Raw genomic sequence first — 13,918 nt, 5'->3', positions numbered from 1 at the left:
TATTTGCTGTGTGTGCATAAACTTTTCTCAACGACATTTCCTTTCACTCGTGATGCGGAACTGACTAGGACATCATTTAGAGTGTGGTAATTTCAACATTTACAATTATTATTATTATTATTATTACTACTAGTAGTATAGTTCAGTACTTTTTTTTTTTAAATAAAGCACTATTTTAATGATTCGTACTTTTTTTTTAAATAAAGCACTATTGTAATTTTTTTCAGTAACCATTTTAAAAACTATCGATTAATTAATCGGTATCGGATTTTAACACCATAAGAGTTTATTTGTTATCCAACAGAAGTGCTGGATTTGCAAATAAACTCTTTCAGTGTTAAAATGTACCCTGTGAGTAATATTTACATAAAGTACATATTTCACACTTTCGAAAGTGTTATTTTAACTCCAAAATGAAGGGAGTCATATATACATTTGAGTAGTATTAAATTTGACTTGAATTGAGTTCATTGTACACTGGCTTTTTTGGTGTGGTACCTGATACATGGTAAAGATACATATTAGTAACTAAAAGGTACAAAAGCATACATTTGGAAAAGGTACTGCCCCAGTTTTTGGACCTTTTTTTCTGAGAGTGCACAAACCGGTCAGAGAGCCCATGATAACCCTGTTGACCACCGAAACCACCTACAGTATAATGGGCATGTGAGCATCAGAACTGGATCATGGTGCAATGGAAGAAGGATTGCGTGATCTGATAAATCACTCTTTTAGATCAAGTGGATGGCTGGGTGTGTGCATCTTTTAACTGGGGAAGAGATAGCAGAACGATGCACTTTGGGAAAAGGGTAGGACGGTGGAGGCATGTGGTACGACCTGGACAATGTTCTGCTGGGAAACCTTGGGTCCTGGCATTCATGTGGATGTTACTTTGACACAAACAGCCTACCTTAAGATTGTTGCAGACAAACCCCTTCATGGCCTTTTTTTTAGCAGGATAATGCACACTGCAGAATTTGTCCAACAGTTTGAGGAACATGACAAAGTGTTCAAGGTGTTGCCTTGGCCTCCAAATTTCAATCTATCTGAGCATCTGTGGGATGTGCTGGACCAGATACCACAAGACACATTCACAATAGTGTATAAATGATTATATACACATATGTAACTTTTAAGAACTGCCCTGCCTAACCTTTTGTTGTGACGAAAAAAAGAAAAAAAAGAAGAAACTATAAAAAAAACTTTATCCATAATTTATTTAAAATACATTTATTTCATACTAAGTATACTTCAAATCCATTGACATATTTATTGACATATCACTTAAGACTTACTGATATAAATTTATAATTAAACTTTATTTGGAGTATTTCTTTATTGCACAATGCACAATTATTAATGTTATGCCTAAAATATGTTTTAATATCACTATTAATAAGGATTGTATGATCTCTGTATAATAGCAGTCTTTAAATGCAAGATATTTAAAGATTACCTGAAGTATACTTGCAATGGTTCCACTTTAGCACAATCAGATATACTTAGGTATATCTTTTGTTGGACCTCAGCACTATAGAAATGTTTCAAGTGATTTAAGGTGAAATTTTTTTTTTGAAATTTGGAATGCTTTAAGTAATTTAAGTTTAGTATACCAAAAGTACAATTGCAGGGTATTTTTATTAAACACATAAATATGTAAACATGTTTGTGGTATACTTATTACAAAATAAATGTATTTCAAATATATTTTTGTAAATGTTTTTCACTAGGGTACATTCACCTAAATCACCCAATTTAATTTGCAAAAAAAAAAAAAAAAAACATGAATTTATCTTTGAGAAAAAAGCCAGTGCTGTTAAAATATAACAGAAGGGTGTACAGATTTTCTGTGTCACATGTGTGTTACAATAAGTTATATGGAAGTAGAATGGAATATGTGGAAAACGATAGGTTTCTGGCTAAAAATTAATTTTCACAGTCTTCATTTTTAGTAATAATATTCTTGCTAAAATAAAAGACTGGAAAACTCCATAGCTGGAAATATACATTTACAAATTGAAGGTTTACTATTTTACAAATTTAAACAAATATCTTATTTTTTTATCTTTCATATTTGTGACAAATTCAGAATATAAGAATGTTAATAAGATTTGATGCTACTTTCTTCTTAATAAAGGCTATTAAATTTAATTTATTATATATTATATTTAATATATTATATATAATATAATATATTATCATGTCACAGCTTCAGAATAGCAAGAATAAACTTTTCACTTCCATGATCTATTATAAAAATGCAAAATTACAGCACTCAATTAAACACAAATGCTAACCAAAATATAAAAATAAACAGAATATTTTAAACATAAATTAGAAAGGATTCAAGAGTACATATAAAAAAGAAGAAATATTATGTGAGGTTAAGGTATTGAAGAATATATTTGGAAACACACTACACTGCACATATACAGTACCCCCTAAAAGAGTCTTTGGACATGTGTGCATGAATGCAAGAAGTGTACAGTGATTGAATTAGGTAACATAATAATTAACAAAGATATGATGATATATAAACAGCCATAAGAAGACAAAGTGTGACCAGGGCTGTCCTTAAGGCGGTGCAACTGTGTGCTCATAAAGTGCAGATTTGAGACGGAAATATTTCTTTATTAAATCTATAATATTTAAATATAATTGTATTTTTACTACTTAGACTGAAATTAATATGTCAGTCATGTCCCCAAGATGTCACTTTGCACTTGGACCATTTTATTTGAGCTCTTAGGGCGGATTTCACTGACGGACGGAAGTGAGTAACGGCGTTTTATGTCCCGTGCGCTTTTATTTTGCTTCTGACAGGTTGTTTGCTAATCCGCCTTGTTCTGTTTTGTTTTGGATCATCTTATCATTTGTTTTTGGGTATATATTGCTTTCCTAATACAATTATATACCACCATTTTCTATGCGAGTGGTCTTACTGAATGCGCATTTACCATCGATGAAAAAACTAGCAGGCGATGCTAGCAAGCTAAAGCTAGCTGCATTTCTGTGACACAAAGGTGACAAAATAACAATTGATATGGTATCAATAATTACGATTAATTAAATAACCCTCGTCAACTCTTTTTTACTTATATCTTTTCTTTTGTAACACTAAATACATTTTCGTTCCGGAAAGAAATCTCCAGAGCAGGGTTGGCTAACGTTACTCCTGCCATATAGTCATATATTTAAAGTGCATATTTGATTTTCCACAGTCTCTGTGCTGCAGGACCAGGATGAGGATCTTCTCAGTTTCACACAAGACGGCCTTTGTGGTCGATCACTGCCCGTACATGGCAGAGTCCAGCCGGCAGCTGATTGAGTGTGACATGCTGACCAAGAGCCGCTCGCAGGGTGTGATTCCTCTGGCTCCAGTGTCCAAATCTCTCTGGACGTGTGCGATTGAGTGCTCCATGGAGTACTGCCGGATACTGTACGACGTTTACCCCACCAAGAAACTGGTGAGTGTATGGAAACTGGAGCTGTTTATAGGTGTAGTCACTATTAAATAGTATCGACACAGATTTCACGAATCGATATGATTCCGATTCACTCTTCGTTCTATTTGGAGTCGATTCAGAACTGATTCATTTGGATATAAGGTATGTCAACTTTACTAAAGTAAAACATGTAAATTTCTTTTCTGAAGGAAAGCAATCTCAACCAGTGCTGTAAACTACGTGTAAAACTGGTACATTACTGTAATATTAAAGGTTAAAAATTAACAAGTGTCAAACACAACACATAATATGAACATAAACAGACATTAATTCAAACATAATGAGATATATGAGATCACTAACAGGTTAAAGGGATAGTTCACACAAAAAAAATAAAATTTGATGTTTATCTGCTTACCCCCAGGGCATCCACGATGTAAGTGACTTTGTTTCTTCAGTAGAACTCAAATAAATATTATTAACTCAAACCGTTGCAGTCTGTCAGTCATATAATGTAAGTGGATGGGAATCACAGATTTGAGAGTCATATAACACACACAAACAAAACCAAGTTAAACCCTGTGGCTTGTGATGATACATTGATGTGTAAAGACACAAAACCATCGGTTTATGCAAGAAACTGAACAGAGTATTTATATCGTTTTTTACCTCTGATTTTCACCGCAATGTCTGAACTGTCTTGAGAGCATCTTCTTCTTCAGCTTGCGCTTGAGACGTCCTCTTCTTCTTCTTGTTTTACGGTGGATTGCAAACTTATAAGTGCATTACCGCCACTTATCTTTCAAATGGACCATTCACACTATATCTAAAAAGATTATCGGTCCGCCGTAAAGCGAGAAGACGATGCGTCAGGCGCACGCTGTTGAGAATGCGCTCAAGACCGTTTGGACATTGCTGTGAAAATCAGAGGTAAAAAACAATACAAATACTGTTCAGTTTCTTGCACAGACCAATCGTTTTGTGTCTTTACACATTAGTGTATCGTCATGAGCTGCAGTGTTTAATTTGGTTTTGTTTGTGTATGTTTTATGACTCTCAAAGCTGTGATTCCCATCCACTTACATTATATGACTGACAGACTGCAACGGTTTGAGTTAATAATCTCTGTTTGTGTTCTACTGAAGAAACAAAGTCACCTACATCTTTAATGCCCTGGGGGTAAGCAGATAAACATCAAAATTTCATTTTTGGGTGAACTATCCCTTTAAGTAATATGGAGTATAGTGTATATTTTTAGCACAATGCTCCACTCTAGAGTTCTACAATGTATACATTGTACAAATATAATGTTTTATTGACATCTTTCCACGGTTGAAACACTGATACATTTCAGTAAATTGTACTGTTTCCTTCAACAAACCTTCTGACATTCATTCATTTTTATTTCTTGCTGTAACTAGTAGTAAAAAGGAGACTATGATCTGTTTATGTGTGCTTCGTGCTGCTTGAACAGAATTTAAAAGCTGAGATTTTTTCATATCAAAAGTAACAAAACTTATTGCAATTATTGTATAGGAGGCATGCGATAAATAATGAGAAATCAGAAGAAATCAGCATATAGACTAAAAGATTGATCGTTGGTTTTAACAATCAATATAGGTTAACCCAGCCCTACTATGAACTGTTTGCTATGGAAACAACTCAGAAATGGTCCTTTTTTTTAATGTTCCATGAAAAAAAAAAAAAAAACAGCATATGAAATTTAAGAATGAAATGTGGGTAAGTAAATAATGAGAGAATTCAATTTTTGGTGGGTGAACTATTCCTTTAATATCTCTCAGGTGAACTACATCGTGAGCGATTCTGAGGTTCACATCTTGAACAGCTGGAAGCAAGAGAACCAGAACACACAGGAGGTGAGACGCACATCTGTTACTCTGCACATCAGTATGGGGCACCCTTCTTGTACCAGAGTAATCTGAGCATTGTGTTGAGATAGTGTTACAGTTTTGCTCAATTGCTAACACACAATTTATGAAACAATTAACCATTTTCTCGCTATTATAAACAAAATTTCGAAACTACACACCAATTTGTACAAACTTCAGACTTCCAGATCAAAATCAAATATTTCAGTCAAAAACATGTTCCCTTTAATCAGAATCCATCTTTGGCCTCAGATGACACAAACCTGACAAAAACACAGACTACTTTCCTCCCTAGAGAGCACTAGTGAGATCAATTCAAAACACTGTTACAAAAACCTCCTTTTGGGAATCAGGCATCATATTACAAGTCAGTGGATAATTACAATATACAACATAAACAGAGGGGTGCAGATACATGTGCTACAGTATTTACTGTAAATATAATAGTGAAAGTTCTCTCATCTAAAGTACTGCCACTGTGTACTGTAATTATATTGTATGTGTAAGTACTGTAGATGAGCCTGCAGGCCAACTTGAAAATTAAGCCAAATGAATCAGTTATTGTGTGTTAGCAATCAAGAAACACTGTAAGTGAATGTCTGTGGTGTTTGTTAGCTGATGACTGCTTTGGCAGCTGTTGGGCCTCCAAACCCTCGTCAGGATCCTGAATGCTGCAGTGTCCTGCACGGGCTGGTGGCGGCTGTGGAATCGCTGTGTAAGATCACAGAATATCAGCATGAGTCTCGTACCACTCTGATGGACACAGCTGACAGAGTAGCCAACAGGGGGCGCATTATCTGTCTCACCAATGCCAAAAGGTGAGAACTAAAATATTTTTATACACATTAAGCAGCACTTAATGCAACTTTTTTTTCAGCATTGATAATAAGAAATGCATTCTGAGCACCAAATCAGCATATTAGAATGATATCTGTAGCATCGTGTGACACTGAAGACTGGAGTAATGATGCTGAAAATGTAGCTTTGCTATCACAGTTGCATTTATTAACAGTATTACTGTTTTTACTCTATTTTTCATTACATGAATGCAGCCTTGGTGAGCAAGCATATTTAAAACGTATTTGAATAACTGTTTTGTTTTTTTTCCCCAGTGTACTACTACAAATTTCTTTCTCTGTTGTCTTCTTTTAGTGATACTCATGTCAGAATGCTAGAGGACTGTGTGCTGGAAACCATTCAGGAGCAAAACAAAAGGGCAGCAGGATCTGACAGGTCAGTTCTGATATCTCTGGAGTCATATTTATTGTCATGCCAGTAACATGCTCATATTCTTACTGTAATGTGTTTTTACTGTACAGACTAATGCCAATTCAGCAGTGTGAGCTTGTGCTGGTCCACATCTATCCTCAAGGTGAAGAAACTCTGGTCTCGGATCGGCAAAAGAAAGAGGTAGGAGCTTTCTCTTCATTAGTGCCATAAATGAAAAAAAGAATTTTCATTGTGATTTTCATTAAAAAAAAAAATCTTTATAGAGTTCTGAGCTTTCAAACAAACCTACCAGCTCCAACCAGCTTGTTTTATGAAACAAAGACGTATTTGAAAATTCATTTTGATTCCCAGCTCTACTTTTAAAGCATTAAAGCAGCAATAAACTTAAGTATTTAAAAATAAAAAACTATATTGAAAACTCTTCTCTTTTTTGTCTGTTGTGTGTGTGCAGCTCTCGTCAGTGTTGAGCAGTGAGGTGCACAGTGTGCGAGCTGGACGGTATCTAGCCGGTAAACTGAATGTGCTGGTTCAGCAGCACTTTGATTTGGCCTCCACCACCATCACAAACATCCCCATGAAGGTCAGGCTTACTGTCAAACAACTTCCTCTCTGCCTGTCTCTCTCTTCTCTTCATCACTTTTTTGCACTGTATTGGTTGCTTACAGAGCTGCTGTTTTCATGGTTTATTGTTTGTTTTGCTAGCCTACATTAAATATGTGTGAGCAGGTCAGTACTTTACAACAGCTTCTATCACTTCTCCAGATCAAAACCCCACCCCCACCTCTCATCCAGCTCTTGCTAATCTCTGATCATTAATGGGAGCTTTAAAGAGCTTTTATTTAATTAGCCTGTACTACTTTTAAAAGCTTTTTCCAAAGCACATCTTAATACATTTGTGACTATCTTTTACTATCTAACTGTTGTAATGGTTACAGTCCAATATAATATAAATTAATGAAAAAAGTTTTTTATTTAATTCATTTAATGTAAAATCAAAGTCAACATAAAATCAAAATTGACCCTATTTACTTTCTTAATGCACATTCCTGGTCTTCTTATGCACATTATTACAGAAAAGAAATATGTTTGTCTTATTAAAATTTGTTGGAATATCAATTTTCATCACTTTTGAAGGTATTGCAGACCTTCTAAAATCCTGCCAATAGTCAGTGCTGTAATTTATTGTTGGTTAGTGTTAAATAACAGTAGATTAAAAAAGTTTGCATTTGGATAAGATGAGATGCTTTGCATAAATTAAAATCATAAGGAATCTTATGGATAAGGAATCTTATGCATATATTGCTCTCAGCCGTCTATTGCCAAATAATTTTTTAATTGAACAGAAATCTGAAGTACATTTAACATAATTTTTGTCAAAAATTGTTCATAGACACAATAATTTGTTATTTAGTAAGTGAGTCACATTATTTTACATAGCGACTGATTCATTGAAGTTTTTGATAGATTGTAAAGAACCAATTCAATTGGATCACAGTGATTGATATCCACTTTTTATGATCTAATAAATTCATAAAAGAGAAAATCTGGTCCCACGCCGTTTTTACCTTTATGAATAATCAGTTTCACTTTAAAACTTGTCACATTAGGAAAGTTAAATGGGTTGCGAATGCCATTTCATGTTGACTTTAACATAATTAATTATAAAGATTTCATGCTGCACATCCATGCTCTCCGAGGAGTGTAGATCTGTATGATTAGCACCCAGCTGGATAGAGAACCATCCCTCTAGCACCCCTTTCAGCCCCCAGACATTTCTTTCTTGCTTTTGCTCTCTCTCTCTCTCTTTCCCGGGTGATGTATCTTGCCCTAGATGGGTGTGGCCGGATGTAAAGTGTGATTTCTTGTTCTGGTCGCTTGTGTTCTTAAAAGCTGCAGAAACACACAGTAGTTTTAGGATGTGTGTTTGAGACCAGTGACCCCAGGGATGAAACGTCCTACTCCATGGAGTCCACCCTTCTCTGTTTTCCCTCAGTCCTTCTCCTGTCTTCTCCTGTTCTTAATGTGCGTAAGCTCTGTTTGTAGCTTACAGCCTCTGATCTGGACTGCATAAGAACCAGCTGGGAGACTTTGTGGACATCAGATCTGTGAGGGCACAGTTAATGTTATAAACTGTGCTCTTCAAACATGAAAGCAGCAGTAGATTGTGGTGTGTTAGTAGTGTAGAGGCCCAGCTTCTTATGTGTGTGTATCTGTGTGTGTGTGTAAAGGAGGAGCAGCATGCTAACACTTCAGCAAATTACGACGTTGAGCTTCTGCACCATCGAGATGCACATATTGAATTTATTAAGAGTGGTGAGTGATCAGTCTCTTGCATCAATAATTCAACACAGCCTTCTTTTCACTGCATGAAGCATTTGGACATTAGACCACACACAGCAACTGTTCTTAACCCTTTCTCTCATGTTTAATGTGTAGGTGATTTGCATATGGCCGGAAGCACCAGCAGAGACAGTGGGCTGAAGGAAACAGTCACTCTAAAGTGGTGCACTCCACGCACCAACAGTGTAGGTGAGTGGAACTCTGGGATAAGTTCTGTTCTTTCTTTCATATGACAGATTCCTGATTTTCTCTTTTTTTTTTACAGAACTGCATTACTGTACAGGGGCCTATCGTATTTCTCCGGTAGACGTGAACAGCAGGCCATCTTCCTGCCTCACCAACTTCCTGTTGAATGGTGTGTGTGTGTGCACAATCCCTTGTTCTACCATTCATTTTTTCTTATTGAATATATGTTTCACTTGTAAATACTTTTGGTAAAAGAGACAAAGAGGCTGTGATATAAAACTATGGAAGTAAATGTATCTTTTACCTTATGTCTGGTGTCTTCTCAGGTCGCTCTGTGCTGTTAGAGCAGCCTCGCAAGTCAGGATCAAAGGTCATCAGTCACATGTTGAGCAGCCATGGAGGAGAAATCTTTCTGCATGTTCTGAACAGCACACGCTCCACACTGGAGGATCCACCCTCCATCAGCGAGGGTTGCGGTGGACGAGTGACTGATTACCGCATCACTGTAAGCTCAACGAGCGCTGCTTGAGCTCCTAGACTTGTGCTGCATTCCCGTCATGTCCTGATTACCATAATTAGGAGGTTCCATCCTACAAATGTTTAATTGCAACTTGCTTTATAAACTAATAAGCAAAATGACAGGAGCTTAAACTTAGTTATAGTGGTGAAGCATTTCGAGGTACATTACAGCAAAGCCACAAATGGATCCAATTTGCAGCTACTGCAAATTTGAGGACGTTGATACCTTAGTAGAAAATTGTCACCTCGTAATTACAGCAAATGTAACCGTGTAAATGCAGCATTGTATAGGGATACATTTATATTTCATGTGTGGCTGCAGAGTAAATCTTGTTAATATTTGTCTGCAGGACTTCGGTGAGTTTATGCGTGAGAATCGTCTGACTCCATTCCCAGAATCAATGGTAGATGCAGCATGCAGAACTCCAGTCGAGAGAGCCAAATTTCAACTCGAACGGCACACACGATACTGGCCAATGATCATCTCCCAGACTACCATCTTTAACATGCAGGCGGTGAGGGACGCAATCTTAATCTATGGTTCTCAATCACTATGGGCCTCCTCAGACTTTCAAGGAGGATGCAAGATGGCTTACTGTATTCTGTTATATAAGTCATGATAATTTTTATATTAATTTTAATAATCTAACTTAAAATGCTTAAATCAAATCAAGATAAACTGAAATCATATTTCTACCCCCCCCCCAATAACTAATTGATTCACAAAATGAATTGTGGTTAATAAATATATAGTTTGGTTAATATGATATTATTTAGGGGCCAGTGGGTGGCCTTCAAGTCAAAAAAGGTTGAGAACCATTTATCTTAATACTTAAACACTTAATCAGAAGATTTCTTTTCTGCAGTGAAATCCTGTTTTGAATGAATTTTCAGGGGATCTTGTTTAAGGTTTTATTTTGTGTGTGTGTGTGTGTGTGTTTTTGGGTAATTTTTGTGTGTATATTTCAGGTGGTACCGTTAGCTAACCTCATAGTGAAGGACACTCTAACAGATGAAGATGTGCTGACCTGTCAGAAAACCGTCTATAATCTTGTTGATATGGAGAGGAAGAGTGACCCTCTGCCCATCTCAACTGCAGGCTCCAGAGGAAAAGGGCCCAAACGGTGAGAATATCACCTCAAGTTTCAATCTAAAGGTTTCAATTTGTCTTCCTGTGTGGCTTTGGTCCAAAACCTACTGAGCTGCCTCGCTATCTGCTGCTCACATAGTCAGCTGCCTCCAGAACATTAACCGAAATGGAGATTGCAAATTGCTAAGCTAGCAATGCTGCCTACATAGGAAGCTCATTTGATTTTGAAATGACATATGTGTGTATGTGCATATACCTTCTTAGTGTAATTAGTGAATACATGTTTGCTGTGTATGTTGATGCTGGTGTTTTTATCTAAATAGTGATGAGCAGTATCGAATCATGTGGAATGAGTTGGAGACGTTGGTAAAGGCTCATGTGGGCACCAGTGAGCGACACCAGCGAGTGCTGGACTGTATCAGCGCTTGCCGGAGCAAACCACCCGAGGAGGAGGAAAGGAAAAAAAGGGGAAGAAAGAGAGAGGACAAGAGGACAAAAGAGAGAGAGGACAAAGAGGATAAAACCGAGAAAAATGGCAAGGACACAGAGGAGAAGGGCTGGACAACAGACTCTGAGAGGTTAGTGTTAGTGACTCTGATTCTGACGTTTATATTAACTGTACTGTCAAGTCGCAGCTTGTAGATTAATGACCGTTGATTTCCTGATCTGTTTCTAATGTATGTGTCCTTTTTCTCCTCCAGGCTGAAGGGAGTAATGGAGCGAGAGAAGGACGAACAGAGTGAATGTGAGATCATCAAAGATTCACCGGATTCTCCTGAGCCCTTGAACAAGAAACCTCGCTTAGCTACAGAGGAACAACAGCCTCCAGAAAAATCGAAAGGTTCAAATTCATGTTTTATTTGAAGATCAGTCTAAAAGCCTAAACCTAGCTTTACAAGATACAGTGTGTGATTACCAACATGTTCTGCTAGTAGAATACACACACATAAATGCCTAAATGCAGCAGCTGCTCCAGGTTCCAGTTTTTACAACGGTGATAAACGTGTTTGTGGGAAGTGATGTGATACTGAGACCTTGAGGTACCTATGTGTGGACCTTCATGATGTTTTTAACACTGACACCCGTTAACGAGAAAGCTAGTAAAAGAAGCACTGGCTACGTCAGCACAGTCGAGTTACTTGTACAGCACGCCATCTTTTTATGGTCAGGATTAGCTGCTACAACTCGAGTCAGAAAGGTCGTCATCCCAAGTGCGTAAACAGGCAAGTCAGAATGTGACATTATTAGGTCCAGCAGCCAATCAGATCTATAACAAGTAGAAACAGCTGTCAAATATGGTCTCTTCTTTTACAGGTCCTGTGTCTCTACTCACCCTTTGGACCAATAGAATCACTCAAGCCAACTCTAGGAAGCATCAGGAGTTTGCAGGAAGATTGAGTTCAGTGAATAGCAAGGCTGAGCTTTACCAACATCTGAAAGAAGAAAATGGGTGTGTTGACCTCATTTTTTTATCTCATTGTGTGCCCTGAGATCACATTAATCAGTCATTTTTTTTTGTTTACTCACTGTGTATTTTTTGTTAGGATGGATGTTCATGAGAATGGAAAAGCCACCAGATGATGTGTGGAACACGCCTCTTCTCATCTCTGCAGGATCATTGATTTGTTGAGAGGATATGATGTGACCTTTGGCATGATATCAAATGATGTTTTTGCCAGGATGCTGGTTTTGCGCCAGACCAAGAAAAGCAAGGCAATGTTTTATAAGGACACGTTTTTTTTATATGCTTAAGTTTGTACAAAGAGTCTGAAATATTCTGAGACAGAATAAAGAAATTGTAAACTCCGTTAATGTTCATGTTTGTGGGTCAATGTAAATGTCTTTGTTTAATGCTAATTTTCTTTGTCATAGTTCATTTACCTGCCTCTATTTTACATGGATGTTCAGAAAGCATAATCACTTACCTCTGGAAATATCTGTGGAAGGTAACTGTTGTTCATCACAACACTGTTGTCCCTACGGTCCTCATCCAAGTCCACATTTTGCGGATGTAATGCCAAACGTTCATTGTGGCCACATTGACATTGGCACCCGTTGGAAGCATAAAATGAAAAAGGGGTAGCCCTGTACCAAATGGCTTACTTCATGTGCAGTTGCGGTCTCACAATGGCCCACATGAGCATGTGTCCACACGATCATAGAGTGTCCCATTTGTCTTTTTAGGTTTCAGAAAGGTGCTCATCATCAGCCCTTTATCTTTATCTGGGCCCACACTGACATTCTACCAAGCAGTCAAAGCAGTATTATTTCACAAAATCTGGACTTTGAGGAAGACTACAAGGGCCTAGGGTGACATTTGGGACAGGGCCATTGACATCCATAAAGAAAAACTAGTAGATCAAATGAAGGGTGCCATTTGGGACAGAGTCTAAATGTAGTCTCTTCCTTAGGTGGTCAGCTCACAAACCTTTCGATGCAAACTGTATACACAAATAGCAAGAAATGCTAAAAACTACCATATACACTTTGTAAAATGTTTTATCACTACCAAAAGGCAGTTGTATTTTTGCATGGATGAAAACTCATTTTGGGATCTTCTCTCACCTATTTAACATGTGGGACAGATGCCATATATGTGCCATTAACTTCAGGTGGTAGTCAGAAGTCTAGCTCATGTAAAACCTAAAAAGGCTCCAAAAATATGTTTGCTGGATGTGTTTTGACTCTGTAATGATGAAAAAGGGAGGATTTTTGCCAAGGACGGTGGAAGGTAGTGTTGAGTTTTTTGACTCTTGTGTGGACGAGGCATCTGGTGTTGATATATGTGATCCTAACGCTTGCTGTCAGACTGTGCACATATTGAGTAGAGGTGAAATTGATTGTTTATGTGGGATTTGATTCCTGGCATGCAGTGTTCCTTTTCTCAGCAGAAATCTCCACCTCTGCACTGGAGAAGCCTGCAGTCATTAGATTTGAGTAAAATCCATCCAATGTTCTCAGTGCCTGCAGCTCAGACTTCTGTAAGGAAGAAGCCATTAGGGAAATCAAGGTGTTTGAACGTAGTCAGGTCTTTAACCAGCTGGACATCCTCATTAAGCTGAGACAGGGATTGTTCTGATATTTTTAGGACCAGTTCTGTGGTTGTTTTTGTAACAGCTGCCAGGCTAAATCTGAACTACTGAAAAGTATCTGAACACAGAATAACACAACTGACCAGTTATAATAATATAATAACATAAAGGAGCTCTAGGTTGCAA

The 13,918-nt window shown here is 37.3% G+C and overlaps 1 protein-coding gene across 3 annotated transcripts; it reads left to right on the top strand.

Annotated features, from left to right (window-relative positions):
* Window positions 1-2,763: 2,763 nt before the first annotated feature.
* Window positions 2,764-12,507, top strand: LOC109076724 (integrator complex subunit 13-like). Of its 3 annotated transcripts, none has more exons than XM_042742037.1 (17): window positions 2,764-3,023; window positions 3,236-3,467; window positions 5,249-5,323; window positions 5,951-6,153; window positions 6,488-6,568; window positions 6,655-6,745; window positions 7,017-7,145; window positions 8,794-8,878; window positions 9,002-9,094; window positions 9,171-9,260; window positions 9,418-9,596; window positions 9,961-10,125; window positions 10,580-10,734; window positions 11,024-11,278; window positions 11,402-11,541; window positions 12,015-12,150; window positions 12,245-12,507. In XM_042742037.1, exons 2-17 carry the CDS (start codon window positions 3,243-3,245, stop codon window positions 12,279-12,281), a joined length of 2,139 nt encoding a protein of 712 aa, XP_042597971.1. In that variant the 5' UTR covers window positions 2,764-3,023; window positions 3,236-3,242; the 3' UTR covers window positions 12,282-12,507. The 3 variants fall into 3 exon arrangements, with proteins under 3 accessions (XP_042597971.1, XP_042597960.1, XP_042597975.1); XM_042742026.1 differs by having other exon boundaries at window positions 3,222-3,467; XM_042742041.1 differs by having other exon boundaries at window positions 2,779-2,883; window positions 3,222-3,467.
* Window positions 12,508-13,918: the final 1,411 nt, after the last annotated feature.

The sequence above is a fragment of the Cyprinus carpio genome, chromosome A4 (genome assembly GCF_018340385.1).
Source record: "Cyprinus carpio isolate SPL01 chromosome A4, ASM1834038v1, whole genome shotgun sequence".
NCBI classification, from domain to species: Eukaryota; Metazoa; Chordata; class Actinopteri; order Cypriniformes; family Cyprinidae; genus Cyprinus; species Cyprinus carpio.
This window is presented reverse-complemented; position numbering and strand designations above follow the sequence as displayed.

What these genes read in the sequence shown, in the direction of transcription:
- LOC109076724 (XM_042742037.1), top strand. Translation starts at nt 3,243, where the DNA reads ATGAGGATCTTCTCAGTTTCACACAAGACGGCCTTTGTGGTCGATCAC. An exon ending in CGGATCGGCAAAAGAAAGAG is followed by an intron (nt 6,746 to 7,016) that starts GTAGGAGCTTTC and finishes GTGTGTGTGCAG; the next exon opens with CTCTCGTCAGTGTTGAGCAG. An exon ending in TGGACAACAGACTCTGAGAG is followed by an intron (nt 11,279 to 11,401) that starts GTTAGTGTTAGT and finishes TTTCTCCTCCAG; the next exon opens with GCTGAAGGGAGTAATGGAGC.